The sequence below is a fragment of the Helicoverpa armigera genome, chromosome 25 (genome assembly GCF_030705265.1).
Source record: "Helicoverpa armigera isolate CAAS_96S chromosome 25, ASM3070526v1, whole genome shotgun sequence".
NCBI lineage: Eukaryota > Metazoa > Arthropoda > Insecta > Lepidoptera > Noctuidae > Helicoverpa > Helicoverpa armigera.
This window is the reverse complement of record NC_087144.1, coordinates 9,427,019-9,448,019: the sequence shown is the minus strand read 5'-3', so window position 1 is coordinate 9,448,019 and position 21,001 is coordinate 9,427,019. Positions and strand designations below refer to the sequence as shown.

The window sequence follows — 21,001 nt, the reverse complement described above, 5'->3', positions numbered from 1 at the left end:
TATTGTCGGTATATTGGAGTCGGTGTGAGCGCAGGCGACGTCGGAGGGCGAGATCCGCGGCGTGGCGCTGGACGCGGCGGCGCGGCGCGTGTACTGGAGCGCGACAGACGCGACGGGCGGGGCACTGCTGGTGGCGGCGCCGGACGGGCGTCGCGCCACGCTGCTGCGGCGCGCGGGGCTGGAGCCGGGCGCGCTGGTGCTGGCGGCGCGCACGCTGTACTGGGCGGAGCGCGGCGCGCGGCCCGGCGTGCACGCGCTGGGCGCGGCGGGCGGCGCGGCGCGCTGGCTGGTGCGGCGGCGCGTGCGGCGCGTGTCGGCGCTGGCGCTGGACGCGGCGGCGGCGCGGCTGTACTTCGTGGACGCGTACTACGACACGCTGGACAGCGTGCGGCTGGACGGCTCGCAGCGCGTCACGCTGCTCGCCTTCCAGCGCCCCGACTCGCCGCCGCCGCAGCCCACGCTCTATGTGGACGGAGGTAAGCTCTCACTGTACCATTCTATACAATGTATCCAACAACTATATGGTTCTGTTTCATATAAGTACTGTATTTTCGATAAAAAATATTTTTATAAAGAACAAATAAAATAGCATACTATTTGGCGAAAACATTTGGCAGCATGCACTTGTATTTTGTACCATTTCAAACAAAAAGAGAATTGATCAAACTGGTTGAGAAATGATCTCGACTACATACCTTGTACAAACAATAATGTGAAAGACGGACAGATGAATAGACGGATACCGAGGTTCTAGTAAATAGTGTTCAGCAGTGTAGTACTAAGGGTCGGTTCATATCTAACGGAATATGCGTCGCGTATTATCGGTCGCGTAACGCCAGAACTGACAAATATACGGTAAAACATTCAATCATTCACACATAACCGATGATGCGTTAGTGCGTCGATCATACATTTACGATACGCTCGACGCATTTTCCGTCAGATATGAACCGACCCTTATTGTTGTTACATTTGTATTAATAATAATTTTATTTTATTAATTTTAAGAAAACTTACAGCTACATACATCGTTTCGTTATAAGAAAATAATGTAGAAGAAGGCCAATTATAAGTTTCCACTCATAACAATCAAAATGGGCATACAAAACGACGAAAAGTTTCAGTGTACATACTAAATTACAAGATTCTGCATACAGCTAAAATACAAATACAAACAGAACAAAAACCCTGATGACAATGTGTGAAATGCACAAAGATATTTAAGGAGATGAATTACACACGAAGATTTTGTGTCGACTTATTTATTTTAACGGGCGGCGCCCTATTTATATGTGCACGCCTGCGACAACGAAAATCGGCTTTTGAAAATATCAAATTTTGAATTTGACATTTGTATTTTTCTTCATGACGATTGAAGGTTGCGAGTCGAAAAGGTTGTATGCGTTTCATGTCGCTACATCACTCCCCCCTAAGCGAAGCGAACGTTTGGTTTAACTGTGCGGCCGGAACGAGTGACGATTGTGTCACGCTGTGGTTTTGCCGCTGCTGCTGGTTGTGGCACTATGCTCGGGAAGCGTGATGGCGACGCTTGTTGCTTATTCTGCGTGCTTGAGGAAGTGGGAGTGATTTCCTCTTCGTTAAATAAGTATGCCGGTTTCAATCTGTCGATAGATACGACTGCTGTACGCAAAGGCATCTGGATGGTAAATTGTTTTTCTCCTCGATGTATGACTTCGCATGGACGGTCGGTGAATATTGTGAGGAGATTGCCCTCTATCAATCTTCGAAGATGTTGAACAGCGGTGTACATGGCTAATAATTCGCGATCGTAGGGTAAACTGGGTACGGTTGTGCCAGGGTACGGTAGTGACAGTCGCGATTGTAACGAAACTATGCGTAATAGGGGGGAGTGGTGTATGGGAGAAAGACGTGGCTTACAAGCCTAAACACGGTCCCCAGTATTGCGATAGCCGGCGCATGACGTTGACGTAAGCAGGAGCCCACATTGCTTTTCAACCATCAAGAGTAAGTATTTTTGATCGATTTCTTTTCCTAATTACTGTTATTTTTATACAGATAGATTATCTTGTTATTTTTTTCTTTAAAAGTTGAACATTAATATTTAATTACAAGTGATTTCTTTTTACGTAAAGTATTTGACAAAATCATAGCGATTTTTTGTTTTCAAAATGATGCGTTGGGTACGGTTGTGATAATTTTTTTGGGTACGGTTGTGACGAATATCTTAGATATAAAAAATCTCATATTATTATTTCTTGCTTTTAGATGTCCAGAATACGTTTGCGGAAGGCCGAATGAGTGCAGTGTGATATCAAAAAATATAAAGATGCCGATGAAGAAGTGAAACAAGGGATTTCGTAAGTGTAGCTCAAGCTACAAGCCTTTCTACAGCTACAAGTTTTAACAGAGAAAATGTTGTTTTGTTGATTGTTAAAACTATGTTTGTAAGCTTATTATGTTAAACATTTCTACAATAAAACATATTATATAGACCATTTTGATATATGTTTATGCATGTCACAATCGCCCTTGGTATGTGGCCGGTTGTGACACTTTCCCATTTTTTTTTAAATTGATCTTATGAGTAATACATTGTATTAAGAAACAATATATTAGTGTTTTTACCTACACAAATGTATAAATTGCGATACAAGTTCCTTTTCTGCGAGCTAGTTAGTCAAATATCAAAATTATTGGTGATCAAACGAAAATTGGCACAACTGTACCCAGTCTACCCTACACGCAGTATCTTCGTTGAGTTTCGCTCATGAATTTTGAGAAAAATGCCAGTGGTTTCCAACGTTGTCGACCTTTTGTTGAAGGACGGCGCCGATGCTAGTATTCGATGCGTCAGTGTATAAACTTAGCGGCGCGTTGGGAATCGGGTGCGTTAGCGTTGTTGCTTCGAGTGAGCTTTGTCGGCATTTCTCAAATGCTTGATCTGCCCCTCGTGACCATGTTGTTTCAAGCCAGTCTTGTTGCCAATATGTTGCCGCGAGGTTCTCGGTGAGTCGGAACTGGCTGCTACGGCGGTGCTGCGAATCCCAGTGAGTCGGGACCGGTGCTGCGAGAGTTGCACAGCGCCGCGATATTGGCTAGCGACTGCTTCGGCGAGGGAGATACTCGACCGGCCGAAGTGCAGTGAGCTGGAGCCAAGGTCGCTGGATGTGGCTGAGGGTGCTGACCAGGAATGTGCGTCCGCACATGCTGGTGGTCAGGGATACTCGTTGGAAGCTGGCTGGCTTGAGGTTTGTCTTGCTGTTGACGCGACGATGAGCGATAGTGAGAACGGGAGGGAGGGTGGCGGCGGTATGTCGCGCGCCGATGGCTTGTACGTGGTTATAACATTTTGTTGCGCACCGTCGACTGTCGTGGATGAGTTTGATGCCTGTAGCACACCTCCGCTGCGAAACCTAAAGGGCGAAACCGCCATAGTTTCGCTGTGAGTTGTGAGTTGTTGGCCGGCAAATTAAAAGCGAAATTCCCTGCTCTAACGTACAAAACTGACTATGACGTTGTCTCTTTCTAACATGATTTCGCTCATTTGCTTAGGCGCCGTCTACATCTCCGCCCGTTGTCCGCCATTTTGGAGCGGTTCCGCGTGTATCTCGGACGCGTCTGTAGCAATCGACAATTTTTATGAGCGAAATAGGAATCAACTGTTCTAGTTTTAGGTTTCGCTCTGTTTCGCTATTATAGTTTCGCGTAAGTGTAGTACTGTTGCACAGCGAAACTCACGCAGTTGTTTCGCAGTTGTTGTTTCGCAGCGGAGGTGTGCTACAGGCATGAAGCGACGGCGGCGATCGAAGCAGATTCACATTTTGTTTTCACATCACGTCGGGGTCACCAATTAAGGAGATGAATTACACACGAAGATTTTGTGTCGACTTATTTATTTTAACGGGCGGCGCCCTATTTATATGTGCACGCCTGCGACAACGAAAATCGGCTTTTGAAAATATCAAATTTTGAATTTGACATTTGTATTTTTCTTCATGACGATTGAAGGTTGCGAGTCGAAAAGGTTGTATGCGTTTCATGTCGCTACAATATAATTGTAAAAAGTTCCTATTTAAAGAAACAGCGACACAAACGTTTCTTTAAATGACGGATACTGGTTGTAAACAAATCCAGCTCTGTATTCCGACACGCTGCATTAAAAGTTCTGCAAGCTCGTAACATAAGAGTTCTGTTTTTATAGTGCAGTCATTGAAGCATTATTGCTACGATTTTTTTTTACTGTGAACCGATTTGCATGAAATTTTGGAATTAGGTTCATCTTACCCTTAAATTCAAAAGTGAATATGATTTGAACTCCGCCACCCCCACTGAGGGTCGTTGACACCCCTTCTTTGGGGTGAATATTTTTTTTGCAAAATAGCCTCGGATATCGATAGAAGACCTAATTTTAAGCAAAAGTTGTCTTTAAAGTTTAAAAAAAAATCCAATACTTTTCAAGTTATTGGCAATTGAAAATTCGCAATTTTTTCACGTTTTTCATCGGTTTTTTGCAAATATCTTCAAAAATATACGTTTTATCGAAAATTTATGAAGAACAAAATTGTAGCAGGTAAAACAACGAACAATTAGTTTTTTTATAAAAGGTCCTAAGTGCAATTTAAGATAGATATTAAAGATCAAAGCCGTTTTTTACTTTGTCTGAAATTTAATCGTTGTGGTCAATGCCATGTAGCGGCGAGCAGATGCATTTTATACATTCTAATACAAATGGGTTTTGTAGTGCTTGAAATAAGCTTTAAGATGAGCACTATTAAAAGTCTTTTGCACGTAAAATAAGTGAGCTGTATTGCAAATAAGGGGAGCATCTTATATTTTTTCTTTTAAATCAATGGGTTTCATAAGTGCCATTTCCACCAAATTTAAAATTAATCGTATTCCGCCTAGGATTAACTTTATTATGAAGAGTTTGATAGATAGTATCAGTTTGGCTGATTCAGAACAGATATTTTTCAAAAAAGTCACGATTAACGAAAAGAACAAAATTTCAAATTAAAGAAAAACCCACTTGTTTTTCATAATATCTCAAAAATTACGACAGATACGTATAAAAGTGTACGATAAAAAAATTATGTATTTTTCTGACAAACAATTTGGTTTGTTTGTTTTTTCTGTCGAACAAAAATTGACGGAGATATGATTGTTTAAAGAGCGCGTGGCAGCGCAATCACAGCCTCTCTGAAGCCCTTTAACCCTTCACCGTTTTAAAAAAAAGTTCTTCACTATATATTGCAATGATGGATGTTGTAGCTCTCTTAATTACTTTTACAGTGTTTTTTTATAAATTGTGATAGCATGAAAATTGAAGGAGTTACGGTCCAAAAACTTGTCATATTTTTTTCTACTTAGTAACTGAAAACTTCGGAGTGTCAATATTTGGAGCAATGAGAAAGTAGGCAGTATAATAAAGAGTCACAACTATTGTAATGTGTATACAATGTGTCCCGGGGATAAGTGACCGCCCGAAATTTTTTGAATATTTGTACAAAATTAAGGATAATTTCCTTTATATTTGGGACTTACCGCCTTTGGTTTTTTTTTAATGATTTTTTTAATTTTCTTAGTAAATACTGTGACGTGCTGCAGTTTTTTTAAGATATTTCCTAAGTTTTTACATCTTTTTAAATTCTTTTTTCTTTATTGACTAGCCGACATCATAGTTTATCAATTAAAATTATCAAACATAACAAAATGTAATAAAACATTTATTAGAAAAAAGAAAATAAAAATTCAAAGAAAATAACGCCTTTTTTTTCAGTTTTTTCAAAATAAGTCCAATAAATGCCCCCTTAATATCACTTTCTTTTAATTTATTAATAAACTACATGATATTTCCTACAATAGCTCAGAACAATGTTTGCTGCTATATCAAACAAATGCAAAAATACAGTCAGTTGAAATTTGAAAAAAAAGAGCAAAGCCTGTTATTAACAGGCCTGACAATAATTTTTTTAATGTTTTTTTTCAAAAATATTATAGAAATTATCCTTAATTTTGTACAAATATTCAAGAAATTTCGGGCGGTCACTTATCCCCGGGACACATTGTATATGTCACCGGAAAATAATAAAACGGGTAAATTGATCAACTTACTAAAATAATAGATGGCATAAACTATGTCGATTAAATTTCAGACAAAATAAAGAACAGCTTTGATCTTTAATATCTAGCTAAATATTGCACTTAGAACACTTTATAAAAAAACAAATTGTTCGTTGTTTTACCTGCTACAATTTTGTTCTTCATAAATTTTCGATAAAACGTATATTTTTGGAGATATTTGCAAAAAACCGATGAAAAACGTGAAAAAATTGCGAATTTTCAATTGCCAATAACTTGAAAAGTATTGGATTTTTTTTTAACTTTAGAGACAACTTTTGCTTAAAATTAGGTCTTCTATCGATATCTGTTCATTATCCTCATCCTCCGAGCCTTTTCCCAATCATGTTGGGGTCGGCTTCCAGTCTAACCGGATTCAGCTGAGTACCAGTGCTTTACAAGAAGCGACTGCCTATCTGACCTCCTCAACCCAGTTGCCCAGGCAACCCGATACCCCTTGGTTAGACTGGTGTCAGACTTACTGGCTTCTGACTACCCGTAACGACTGCCAAGGATGTTCAATGACAGCCGGGACCTACAGTTTAACGTGCCATCCGAAACACAGCCAATGGTGTCTAAGATATACTTAGAAAGTACATACAAACTTAGAAAAGTTGCATTGGTACTTGCCTGACCTGGGATCGAACCCGCGCCCTCATACTTGAGAGGTTGGTCCTTTACCCACTAGGCCACCACGACTTTTTATTTTGCAAATTAATTATTTATATATTAATTTAATCTGTTATTTTGCAAAAAAAATATTCACCCCAAAGAAGGGGTGTCAATCACCCCCAGGGGGGGTGGCGGAGTTCAAATCATATTCACTTTTGAAGTTAAGGGTAAGATGAACCTAATTCCAAAATTTCATGCAAATCGGTTCACAGTAAAAAAATTCGGAGGTTAGACCGTATTTTTCGCTTTAATGACTGCACTATTAGGTAGGCCTTTTTCTCAATCTGTACATTAAGGAGGATAATATATAAATAAAAGTGATTATTAAGTGATGCTCAGTACGCAGCAATTCGACCCCTTCCGGGTTGAGTATGGATATTGTATTAGAATAGAGAGGGATCGGTGAGCACAGGCGCTAACAACAGTGTCGTGACAGAGATGCGCGCCACGGGAGCTACGCGCGCGGTGGCGGAGGTGTCGGCGCGCGCGTGCGTGGCGCTCGGCGTGTGGGAGGACAGCCTGCTGTGCGCCTCGCCGCGCGCGCTGCTGCGCCTGCACAAGCGCGCGCCCCGCCCCGCGCGCCCCGCCCGCCCCGCGCCCCGTCTGCTCACCGCGCTGGCGCTGCTGCCCCGCGCGCCCGCGCCGCCCGACGCCTGCGCCGCCGCCTGCCGCGCCAGCGCGCTCTGCGTCAGCAGCCCCGAGCCGCGCGGCCTCGCCTGCCTGTGCCCCGACGGCCTGCTGCCCGCCGACCCCGCCGCGCCGCCCGTCAGTACTACAACTATTCATTTATGTCATCTACCATGCACGAGAACAATACTAACAAATATATGTTCCTGTTGCGATTGACTCCAATAGGATGCGCAGCTCCCGTGTGCTCACTGTTCAGTGCGCGCGTGCAGTCACAGCAATGGTTTGCGTGCACATGCGCAGTTCACGAGCAACCCGCACGCAGCTGACCGCGAGCTGCACATTCACCAAATGTGGACGCAGCTTTATTAATATCATCCATAGGAGGAGCGCGAGTGCGTCCCGGCGCACGGAGTGGGCGCGAACACGAGTGCGGCGGGTGGGGCGACTGGGGTGGCAGGCTCATGCACGCTGCAGTGCGGCGCGGGCGCGTGCGAGGAGCGCGCGGGGGCGGCGCGGTGCCGCTGTCCGCCGCAGTTCGCGGGCGAGCGCTGCCAGCACTACCGCTGCGCGCAGCACTGCCACCGCCGCGGCCGCTGCGAGCTGGCGGAGCCGACGCAGCCTGCCACCGCGGACGCACTGCCGCCACTTAAAGTATGTTTATTCATGTTACGCCATTCTCCAGTAAATGTTCGCGTGATTTTACTCGTCTACCGAGAGGGCTCATAACCGGCGTGCGTGCAGTGCGTGTGCCAGGCGGGCTACACCGGCGAGCGCTGCGAGCGGCCCGCGGCGCCGGGCGCGTGCGCGACGCTGGCGTGCCTGCACAACGCCACGTGCGCGCTGCGCGACGGCCGCGCCGCGTGCGAGTGTGCGCCGCACTACGCCGGCGAGCGCTGCGAGCGCTGCCTGCCCGGCGCCGACTGCGCCCCCGACGACATCTGCCGCTTCTTCTGCCTCAACCAGGTGAGTACAGCGCCGCCCCCCTGCCTCGGGGCGGCGGGCGCGCGGGCTGACGCTGCTGTGTGCGCAGGGCACGTGCAGCGTGTCGGCGGTGGGCGCGGTGTCGTGCGCGTGCCCGCCCGCCTGGAGCGGCGAGCGCTGCCAGCGCCCCGCCTGCGTGGACGCCGCCTGCGCCTCGCCCCCCGCGCCCCACCCGGCGCCCCACCCCGCGCCCCACCCCACGCCGACGCACAACCACACCGACGACCGTGAGTATCACTCTCTCGTCTCGTTATTCTTGCATGTGATTGCTTACTTGCATTCAAATCAAATCATTCATTATGTGATTAACAGGTGATATAATAGCTCTTTAATAAAAAGGTTGTTTATTTACCTCAAAATCTATGTATATATTCTAAAATAAACTAAATCTATATTTATTTATGTTTGTAAATTCAACTCTCGGGCCGTGAAGTCCGAGTGCTCACGCGCTCGCCAAGGAAACTTCTAAGCGCCTTGTTGACACTTCTTGTGACCCAATCACTGGCTATTATATCGCCCAACGTGTAAGGTACCTTTGGGGTACACTGCCGGGTGACAGCGATGACGATCAATTTTTCGACGCCCTTTATTAGTTTTAAGTTTTCCTTTTTTTATTTAAATAAAATATGTTTATGCTCATGAACGGCATACAAATGAAAAAAAAGAACACAACTAGTATTGCACAATAACTAGTATTGAATAATAAGGCACGGTGGAGTGATGACTTGCGCAAGACGGCTGGCAGGAGCTGGATGCGAGAAGCTGAAAATCGATCTCAGTGGCGTGCACTTGAAGAGGCCTATGTCCAGCAGTGGACTGTGATAGGCTGATGATGATGATGAAACAATAACAAACCAAAACAGATAAGGACTGAGCATATAATGCTTAATATTAAAAATTATTGCCCAGTTTCAGAAAGTAATAACAATTTCAAAACAAAAATCAGTAAATAATAACAATTTCCCATAAAATAGTACACAATTTATGTTCAAAAATGTTTATATTCTTAATGTCTTTTATATTTTTTGGAATTTTGTTATAAAAGTGGCCATGTTGAATACACTTTTCTCATACCATCCATCCTCCATCCTCCGAGCCTTTTGCCCAAACTACGTTGGGGTCGGCGTCCAGTCTAACCTAATTCAGCTGAGTACATACAAACTTAGAAAAGTTGCATTGGTACTTGCCTGACCTGGAATCGAACCCGCGCCCTCATACTCGAGAGGTTGGTTCTTTGCCCACTAGGCCACCACGACTAATACACTTTTTTATACAATGTGGTTTTAAATCTCCTGCGGTTTTAAATAATATATTCTACTTCTATTGCGAGATCCAAATTCTAATGTAAATAATAGAATAGAGCCGATTCTACATAGTATATAAATTGATGGAACTGTAAGGAAACTTTTTTGAAGTATTCTTTGCAAGTGTCAGTTTTTTTCAGAGCACACATGGCACGTATGCATTTCTTTTGGCATTTAATAAAATCCTGACCCAATTAATATCATTGCCCCAAAAGATTATTATTACATATCGGAATCTGGAAACTACATAACCATGGCATGCGACATGTAGTGAGGGGCTTACTTGTTTGGTGAGGAAGTAAAGGCTGTAAGATGATTCTCATATTTTTCTTTTTTCTTTGGGTACGGATCCCTAAAAACCGGCCAAGAGCGTGTTGGGCCACGTTCAGTGTAGGGTTCCGTAGTTTCCCGACTATAGCCCACACCTATCCCGTACCCATTAATAAGTCGTGGTGGCCTAGTGGGTAAAAGGACCAACCTCAAGTATGAGGGCACGGGTTCGATCCCAGGTCAGGCAAGTACCAATGCAACTTTTCTAAGTTTGTATGTACTTTCTAAGTATATCGTAGACACCATTGACTGTGTTTCGGATGGCACGTTAAACTGTAGGTCCCGGCTGTCAGTGAACATCCTTGGCAGTCGTTACGGGTAGTCAGAAGCCAGAAAGTCTGACACCAGTCTAACTAAGGGGTATCGGGTTGCCCGGGTTACTGGGTTGAGGAGGTCAGATAGGCAGTCGCTTCTTGTAAAGCACTGGTACTCAGCTGAATCCGGTTAGACTGGAAGCCGACCCCAACATGATTGGGAAAAGGCTCGGAGCATGATATCCCGTACCCATTAACTCGGAAACATCGTAACAGCTCGAAGTAGCGCAATGTACAGCGACATCTCTCGGGAAATTAGGTCACTAACTTGAAAAAACTAGAGGACACATTGTTTTCAACTTTCGGAGCGATCATTTACGTTCATTTACGAAAATATTAATAATTAAAAAAAAATGTTGTAAACAGCCAAGTATTCATTTTTAAATACCTATTTAACGATATGTCACGCGTTAGGGTTAGAATGAAGAATAATCACGCCCCACTTTACATGGCAAGGAGATAGGTACCCCAATAAATAACATTTTTATATTCGCCTATTCAAGACGTCTAATGATTTACTAGGTAGTGAACAATTTAATAGTTTCGAGTCCGTCGCTGCGCAGCGCTCGCTTACCTTGGTCGGAATCTAATCCATGGATTATACCTTGCTTAACAATGGGATATTTAATGCCTTGCTCAGAGATAGATAGCATCGAATGTTAGGAAAAATATATAGCGTTAATTCCGTAGCGTGCTAAATAGCATCTCCGCAGCTAAAGTATATCCCAGACTGGTGTGCGCGACACGCATGCGCAGTGCGGCGCGTGTGGGGAACTCCTCCCGGCGGCGGCGGCGTCCCCAGCAGCGTGTTCTGGAAGCCTCGTGCGAGTGCGAGCGCGGCCTCGGGGCTTCCCTGCGCGCGTGTGAGTGTCGCCGGTGACGTCACGCGCAGCCCGCGCTCTGCTGAGGCCGCTCCGTGAAGGTCAAGCGATCAGGAAAACGAGTTTCTTGGAAAATATTTATTATTACTTTCGTAATCGACGCCTCACTAACCGCATCCGACATACAAGTTTTACGCGGACTTGACAACTACTTGTTATAACGCTGCCACTACTTACTTTTGTAATACAAATCGACAAACCGGCTAGGCTTCTCGATGTCGTCACACTCGCTAAGTGCTCGTACCAACTATGTAGTTACGAGAACCGCGCCGCCACGAGGCGATAGCAGCCATGTCGTGTGTGCCCTGCAAAACTCTAAGATAAGATATTCCAGATTTTGGTTGCTCCATATCACAATAGAATCGATTTGGATGGGTACACGCTGAGAGTGGTGGAGTCAGCCGGCGCGCAGGTTGCAACACCTCGCGCTCAGCTAATGACATCATTAGTGAGGTCGCGTCGCGTCACACGCGCCCCGCCGTCACGCGCTGCTAGCTCAAACATTGCATCAGGCTAACTGGCTCGGAGCGCTCACACTTCACTTAACCTAATGATGTGTTACCAACAAATATGTGTGCGCTTCAACGGACTAAGTTCAGGGTGAAGCTATGTCAGTGTGCGAGTGGCGCGGTTAGTGGGCTCGCTCGCGAGTGCTGCACATGCAGTGCCGTGCTGAGCCGACACACATATAGTCGGCCGGACAGCCTTGGGCGCCAGTGAGCAGAGCGCGGCCGTCCGCGCCGGTACACTACACGCGAGCTGCGCGAGTGTCACGTGCGAGTGCGAGTGCGAGTGCAGCATGTCGCGCGCGCGCCGCAGGATGGCGCGGGAAGGTGAGCATACGCGGCATTCTCTTGCTGTGCGCGAAGTCTGTCGCGGACTGGCTTCTCTCGCGCAAACTGTACGTGTCTGTGTCTACTTCAGACTTGACTTTGATTTGAAACCACAGGCGGCACTATCATACAAAAAAATTGACGCTTGTGAAAAAGAAGTAATAGTAGCACGTATAAGAGAATATTGCACGACCGACGCCAGTGGGCGCAGTAGAAGCTGTGTGCAAGCGCTGCGCTGCACATGCTATAGCTTGTACTAGAAGGCGGGTGTTCTCGCCGGACGTCAGGCAGGGCGCGGTGCTGCTCTTGTGTGCAATGTCAAGTGGAAGTGCAGCCGCTGTCACCGGCCGGGGCGATGCAGGCCGCTTTTGCTTATGATTGTATTCGTTTGAGTGATTGTTTATAGTAAAATCCGCTGCGAATGAAGATGGGACCAAATCTAGTCATTCATTATTCAATAAGATAAGCGGCTCTATAGCTGTATTTGGCCAAAACAAATACTTCCTGTACGGTGAATGCCGAATTTCGACTATATTGTATTTGAGTGTCTCTCCGGAAACTTGTCTACGGAGGGGTTCATACATGTCATTGATTGATATCTACTAGGTACCACTATTTACTTCCTTATGTACAGACGCAATAAACAACAATTATTTAAGTTTGTACTAAATTAGGTTTAATCTAGACACACGGCAGTGTGTCCGCCAAGTTCGAGCAAAAAAAGCGACACACCGGCCGTGGGTTATATTACACGAACCATTTCGGGCCAAATTCGACCCCCCTATAACTCAAAATCTATTTTATTTACGCATATCAAATTTCTAGTATCTGTTGAGACCCCCTCACTTATCTAAAATACAAAATTTCATTAATATACCTATTGTAGGTCTTGAGATATTGACGTCAGAAAATCGCTATTTTTACCATACACTCACTGACTGACTCACTCACTCATCAAAAACCTAGACCACTTCCAACGGTCGTATTGACTTGAAATTTGGCATGGAGGTAGGTCTTTATGTCAAGGTAAAGGGAAAAATCTGAAAATGGCCAAGTGTGAGTCGGTTTCAAAATAATGAAGGTGTTTTATACCCGGTGTAAATTTATACCCCTAAGGAACTAAAACGAACTAAATTTATCTATTATATCTTCGAAAAGTCGTACCAATCTGAAATTCATTACAAAGGTTTGTATTTAGTCAAAGTAAAGTAAAAATCTGAAAACGGCCAGGTGTGAATCACTTTCGAAAATAACGAATTTGTAACTTTGATCCACGAACATAATTTATGATAACATGTAATGTCAGTCAGTTGGTAAATCTAGTTTATTTAGTTAATCTAGTTCATTTCTTTGTAAGAAGCATAGTGCATATTCAAAAATCTGAAAGATAGTATAAATGAGACATTTCTTTAACTAACTAAATCATAAGAAAAAAAAACAACCTTACAAAAATAATGAAATCCCACCAAAACAAAATGTGAAAGACTGCCAAGTTCGATAATACGGAATGCTTGGCCTATAAAGTGAGATCTGAATAAGTACCAAGTTCCATACACACACCTCAGTTAAAAATAGTTACTTTTTAATGATGTTACTTGGCAAGTTTTCACACACCTTGTTATAAAACTACTAAACGCAATGAATCAAGTATTTAATTTTCTATTAAAACTTGCCAAGTAACATCATTAAAAAGTAACTATTTTTAACTGAGGTGTGTGTATGGAACTTGGTACTTATTCAGATCTCACTTCTTTTATAGGCCAAGCATTCCCGTATTATCGAACTTGGCAGTCTTTCACATTTTTGTTTTGGGTGGGATACACCTCTTCTTCACGTCTTAATCTGCAATGTGTAAGCGAATTCTGAACATTTGTTTATTATCAGTTTGCCTTGCCGCCTTCGCTTCATATTAAGTAAAAGAATGACTGAGCGAGGGCTTGCACATGAACGAAATATTCCATATAACTTATTAAAAAAAAAACAACTTAACAACAGAAACTGTTCAACTGGTAAGTAGGTACTATACATATTATCAGGATTAGGTAAAATGCAAATTGTACAATTTAGGTACATAACTAATAATATTTGTGTGACTTCTTAACTATGAGTAGATATGTACTTTTAATGACATGACGTATTGGAAGGGTTGGCGATGTCATTGACCAGATTAATAATCATATTTTTTTACCTTGTATGTATTTGTTATTTACGGTGTTATCACCGTGTATAAAATCACTGCATGTACCCTCCCTATATGTACTACCTCTACATATAATGAATTTAATAATTAATGTGCATTTTCCGGCACGTCGGATGGATGTGCCTACAATCTTGTTAAGGGCTGGATTCGCCCCGGGCAGGGCAAGGGTGAAGGCGTTGGCCTCGCGGTCGAGCAGTCGTGGGTTCCGCCATGGATGGGCCATTGCCTTGCATTGCATATTCAGCGAGTAAGCGGAGGGGTTAGCAAGCCTACTAGTAATGAAGTACCCATCGTGTCCACTTTATAATATTGACTTTATTAAGAATGCCCTTGATTATGAAAAGTGGAGGAAACCGTAGTGAAGAAACTTGGCCTCTTAAATGAAATGTTTCCGAAAAGGCTAATACGCCTGTGCTGAATAATCCACATGCGTTCTTTGTCGGCGCTCAGTGCCCTGTGCCCAGTGCCCCGCGCAAACACTACGCGGCACACGACTCACCGGCCTAGGGTCTCGTTATCGCGGTTGTTGTACCAACAAGTAAAAGCAGATTCTAGGCTTAACCCAAAGTAAGGAAAATATTGAGGAAAATATCATCGAACATTCTGAGAACACCGGCCGCATTTCACTGTCTTATACTTGTACGGTGCAACCGCACATTCCGCACATCAGCATTTTACGCCACTTACATTTTAATTCATAATATATGTTCAGTTCGCGTTGAGCTACCAAGTTGGTCAAGCGTTCTCGTTACAGCCAACAAGGGCTGCGTCACTCATTTCATTCACTCATAGTCCATTAAGCTCATCGTTACCTTTAGTACGTTTCGGTTAATACAGTAGTGTTCAGTACTTAACAATCTTTTATTCCTTTCCACCATCATCTAAAGTATTGTAGGGTCCAGCAAGGGATCATACATATTTATGGTCCTTCGGTTGTGAACATTGCACGCTGCATAGTCCATATCGCGCGCGTGGACAGTGCAGCGGTTAGCTAACCAGTGACTCAAAACTTGTGTGAATTGTGTTGAGTGACTACAAAACTTTGGGACTAACAAGTGACCCAGGGTCATCAAGGACCCGCGAACTATAAGGAGTTCAGTGCAACAGACTCGAGACTAACAGGTGTCTCAAGAAGCGCTTCATCATCAAAATCTGAGGCTAACAGGTGTCTCAGCGGATCACCAAGGATTCGTAAGCAGTTATCAAAACAGTCAAGTAAGATCTTTCCATTTATTTCTTACTATAATTAAATCCTCGTCATGGAGGCCTTACATGCAAATCAGGACGAACTTTACACAGCCATCCTAAAGTTGGCTACAAATATCAAAAAAGACTCAGCGGATCGTAAGACTGCTGACTATTTCAAGCGACGTTTAGATACTTTAAATCAATATTGGTCGGATTACCAGTACCATCACGAACGTCTTCTCATGGAAGAAAGTAAGACTCATCCCTATTTCATTGGCCGTAAATACGAAAAAACAAAAGAGCTATATATCTCGACTAAGGAACTTATCAATCAACAATATCAAGTTTTGTTGATGAAGATGAAAGAAACTCAACAAGGAGATTCTACACAGGAAGAACAGGGTCCTGCATGGTCTGAGCAAGAAGATCCGGTGGGACAACAATCGCCGCCTGTCGAGACATGCTCCAGAGGTTCATCTAGCAAGCTTGATGAACTATTGAAGAAACAAGCAAGCAACTTCAGGGCGCTGCAGCGCACTGTGGCAGGGATAAATTTGGATTTTATGTCCGAAAAGTGGGAGTTGAAAGATGCCTTGCGTATTCTACAGTCTCGATGGTCTATTATAGATTCCTTACATTGGGAACTAGACAGCGAATTAGAGGGTACGAATCAAGAATATGAGGTGTCTTATACGAAGCAAGAAACTATTTACAATGAATTAAAAAATGCAATTAATAGAAAACTAGGGTCAGTAGTTCACAAAGAGAATTGGACGCCAAAATCGACATCCCGTTCTTCAGTGGCAATTATCAAAATTGGGTGTCTTTCAAGGACTTGTTTACTGAAGCTATCCACAGTAACATCTCCTTATCAAACGCCCACAAGATGCAGTTTCTTAAAAGCAAGGTGCGAGGAGAAGCTGAACGTTTGATACAGCATTTACAAATCAGTTCTGACAATTACAATGTCTGCTGGGAGATATTGAACAATAGGTACAACAACAAATGGTTGATTTTTACATCTCATCTAGATCTCGTACTGAATCTTCCAGTAGTTCAACAAGCAAATGTTTTTCAGATCAAGAAAATTCACGATACCACTCTAGAGTGTTTAAACTCAATAAGGAACCTAGGCGTTAACATAGACAGCTGGGATCCATTCATCGTGCGTATTTTATTGCTGAAATTGGATGCGGACACGCATGATCATTATTTGGAATCTCTGAAGAAACCCAGAGATCTACCAAAATTGACGGAGTTTCTAAGCTTCTTAGAGAGCAGATTCACCGCATTGGAATCTTCACGCAAGAAAAACGAAAATTCCAAACCATCAACAAGCAAGCAAAATAAAACATCGTCATCATTCTTCAAGAATAAATATTCAGCAAGTAAGACTTCGGTAAATAATATCGAATTAACATGTCCATTATGCAAAGAGTCACATGGAATATACTATTGTAATAAGTTTTAACTATGACGCCAAGTTCGAAGCGACAAGCTATAACACGATTACGTCTGTGCAAAATTGTCTTTATTCGCATGGGGATAAGGAATGTACGTCCGAAAACGGTGCCGCGAATGTAGCGGTAGACATAATACACTTTACATGAAGCGTTCAACAATAAGTCTTCATGTAACACAATTACTGAGAATAAAACACCAGTGGTCCTTGCAACGCAAAATCAAGAATCTCAAGAAAATCACGTTGCGCAACAAGGCAATAACATGATCGAAACATTATTAGCAACCGCAATGATCAAAGTTCAAGCAAGTGACGGATCATACCACAAAATGCGTGCGCTAATAGATCAAGGCTCTCAAGCCTCTCTTATCACAGCGAGAGCGACACAACAGCTAGCTTTATCAAGAAAGTATTGCAAGGCCGTCATCTGCGGGATAGGAGAAAAGGAGAGCAGTAGCAAGGGCGTTACGAACATAACATGTTGTTCGCATTTCAATGACTTTACATTTAAAACAGATGTAGTAATCATGGACACGCTGATTAATCAGTTACCAAGATGTACATTTACCAAGCCAACATGGGCACATCTAGCTGGCGTGCAACTAGCCGATCCAGAATACAATGTCAGCCGTCCTATCGACATCTTATTGGGAGCCGATGTGTATTCCCATATCATTTTAGAGGGCATTATCAGGGTGGATCTATCATTACCGGTCGCGCAACAGACACGACTGGGATGGATCTTATGCGGAAACTTAAACACTTTTCATTGTAGCGTAGTCCTGAATCAAGTGGACGAAGTACAAAGATTTTGGGAGATTGAAGACATCTCGGAATCATCCAATTTATCTGCAGAAGATCTACAATGCATTGAGTATTACAAGAAAACCACAAGAAGGCATGATAATGGCATGTATGAAGTAAGATTGCCTTTTCAAGAAAACTTTGAGGTACAGTTGGGATTGTCTAAAAATAAAGCAATGGCGCAATTTCAACAGTTGGAAAGGAAATTTCACAATAATGAAGAATTAGCAAAACAATATAAATTATTTATTCAAGAATATAAAACGTTAGGACATATGATACCGGCGTCCGGTAACATGCAACCGGATTATTATTTACCGCACCATTGTGTATTGCGAAACGATTCCACTACGACAGCACTTCGCGTAGTTTTCAACGCTTCATCAAAAACAACAACAGGAACTAGCTTAAATGACGTCATGTTAAAAGGCCCAAATCTACAGCAAGATCTCCAATCTTTACTATTAAGGTGGAGACAATATCGCGTTGCTTTTACGGCAGATATCGAAAAAATGTTCCGTTTTATTTGGCTAAATGAACAGGATCAAAAATTCCAAAAAATCATATGGAGGGATACTACTGACATGCGTCATCAGGTATACCAACTATGCACGGTTACATACGGCACCAAGGCCGCACCATTTTTAGCTATGATGACTTTAAAACAACTGGCTGAAGATGAGAGACAAAATTTCGACAGTGTTGCAATCAAGGCCTTGGAGCAGTCATTCTACATGGATGACGTCCTTCATGGGTCGCATTCTGTCGAGTTAGCAGTAAAACTAAAGCAAGATTTAATCACATTGCTAAAATCAGGGGGGTTTAATTTAAGAAAGTGGTCGTCCAACGTATCAGTCTTACAAGACGATGCAATCAGTGCGAATAGAGAGCAAGAAAATTTCGATTTTAAGGAAATGGAGACATCAAAACATTGGGATTACGTTGGAATTCAAAACAAGACTTATTTACATTTCAATCAAAAATGGAACCATCAAACAAAACACCAACTAAAAGATCCATGTTATCAGACATATCAAAGTTGTTTGACCCTCTTGGTTGGCTGTCACCGTTATCAACAAAGCTAAAACTACTATTTCAGCAAGTTTGGATGTCAAGTAGTCAATGGGATGACAAGTTACCCGATCAAATTAGCAAAGAATGGCTAAACATTAAAGATGACATGCACAAAATCAATCAATTCAAGTTGGAGCGTTGGCTGGGTACAGGAGAAAACAACACGCTAGAATTACATGGATTCTGCGATTCGTCTAATAAAGCCTACGCATGCGTTGTTTATTGCAAGACTGAAAACAACGGAGTAACAAAGATTTCTTTGGTGGCAGGAAAAGCAAGATTAGCTCCAGTAAACAAATCAATATCATTACCAAAATTAGAGTTGAGTGGTGCTTTATTATTGTCAAAATTGTTGGCTAAAATTAAACAATGCTTTATCAGTCATAATATCAAGATATATACTTGGACAGACTCAATGGTAGTCCTAGCCTGGTTACAAAAAGAGCCAGGACGTTGGAAGCCTTTTGTCGCCAACAGGGTGCGACAAATATCAAGCATAATACCGATAGATTGCTGGCGTTACGTCAAGTCAGCAGAAAATCCAGCGGACTGTGCAAGCCGCGGATTGAGTATCGATCAATTGAAAAATCATTCGCTGTGGTGGGAAGGACCGTCGTGGCTCCGAAAATACGACCCTGACCATGAAACTGAGCAAGCAGTGTTTACCACAGACGAAGAAGCACGAAAAGCCAAGAAACTTATTAATCACATATCGCAGCAAGAAAGCGATAATATTTTGGATGAATTATTAGTAAGATATAGTACACTCGCTAAACTAACAAGAGTTTTAGCATGGATATTAAGATTTATCAAGCAAGCGAGATACAAGAAAAATCGCATGCAAACTTATTTAACATTACATGAATTAAAAAATGCTAAGCATAAAATAATATTACATGTACAGCAGAGAGAATTTGCTCAGGAAGTACATTATTTAAAAGAAAATAAGCCGCTATCAGCAAAAAACAAGTTATTGCAATTAAATCCATTCCTTGACAACGAGGGACTTCTCAGAGTCAAAGGAAGACTAAGCAAGGCCAATATCAATCCAGACATGATGCATCCGATTATCATAGCTCACGAAGGACATTTAACAAACTTAATTATAGATCAAGCACATGAACTTACCTTCCATGGAGGAGCACGGGTGACATCAGCATTCATTCGCAAGAATTATTGGATCATAGGCGGTAATCGAGCCGTCAAAAAACGTATACGTACCTGCGTTACCTGTCGTAAACACAATCCAAGCAAGATGACACAGTTGATGGGTGATTTACCTACGCAGAGATGTAACATTGCAAAGCCTTTTGAACATACAGGCGTCGATTTTACCGGACACGTGCTCATAAAGGCCAACAAGGGCCGAGGAATTAAGACTACAAAGGGCTACGTAGTGGTATTTGTCTGTATGGCAACCAAGCTTGTTCATCTAGATTTAGTCTCGGACCTCACATCATCAGCATTCCTAGCTGCATTGCGACGAATGGCTGGAAGAAAAGGCTCGCCGAAACACTTGTATAGCGACAATGGTACAAACTTTGTTGGTGCTAACAAAATTTTACAGGAAGAATTGGAACAAATACAAAAAACATTTGATCAAGATTTCATCAAAGAAATTACTAGCCTGGAGATTGAATGGCATTTTAACGCACCCTCATGGCCCACAGCAGGAGGGCTGTGGGAGGCTGCAGTTAAAAGTTTAAAATATCATTTAAGAAGAGTCGTTGGAGAGCAAAGCTCACTTTTGAAGAGTTCAGCACAGTTCTGGCCCAGTTAGAAGCAGTACTTAACTCAAGGCCATTGTGTCCTCTTACTGAAGACCCCAACGATCTAGATTTCCTCTCCGTCAAGCTTTATCAATCTAAATCAAGATATGACTATATTAGAAACAGAAACTGATATGCGGACAAGATGGCATTTAACTCAAAAAATAGTACAAGATATTTGGAAACGTTGGCATGCAGAATATCTCACACAGCTGTCAGCAAGAAGCAAGTGGAGACATTCTCAACCAGACATTCAACTAAATGACATCGTCACAATTAACGATGCAAACTTACCTCCTGGGAAATGGGCAGTTGGTCGAGTCGTCCAGCTGCATCCCGGGGCCGATGGCCACATCAGGGTGGTCACATTGAAAACAAAGAATGGGCTGATCAAGAGGCCTATTATCAAACTGTCTATTCTCCCTGTGAACGATAGAATCAACAAACAAGAGTTGCGTTC

General features: G+C 42.9%; 1 protein-coding gene and 1 long non-coding RNA gene across 2 annotated transcripts in view; both read left to right on the top strand.

The window, feature by feature from the left end:
* The window catches only part of LOC135118701 (prolow-density lipoprotein receptor-related protein 1-like), a 34,482-nt gene that overhangs the window by 6,142 nt on the left and 7,339 nt on the right, over positions 1-21,001 (top strand). Inside the window, exons 7-11 of the mRNA XM_064041328.1 lie at positions 35-476; positions 7,208-7,536; positions 7,783-8,052; positions 8,143-8,364; positions 8,432-8,609. Coding sequence (XP_063897398.1) covers positions 35-476; positions 7,208-7,536; positions 7,783-8,052; positions 8,143-8,364; positions 8,432-8,609 — 1,441 coding nt within the window. The remainder of the gene's footprint in view (positions 1-34; positions 477-7,207; positions 7,537-7,782; positions 8,053-8,142; positions 8,365-8,431; positions 8,610-21,001) is intronic.
* LOC126055242 (uncharacterized) lies at positions 1,795-2,477 on the top strand. Its single transcript, XR_007511340.2, has 2 exons — positions 1,795-1,986; positions 2,248-2,477. It is a non-coding gene; the product is annotated as an uncharacterized LOC126055242 (long non-coding RNA).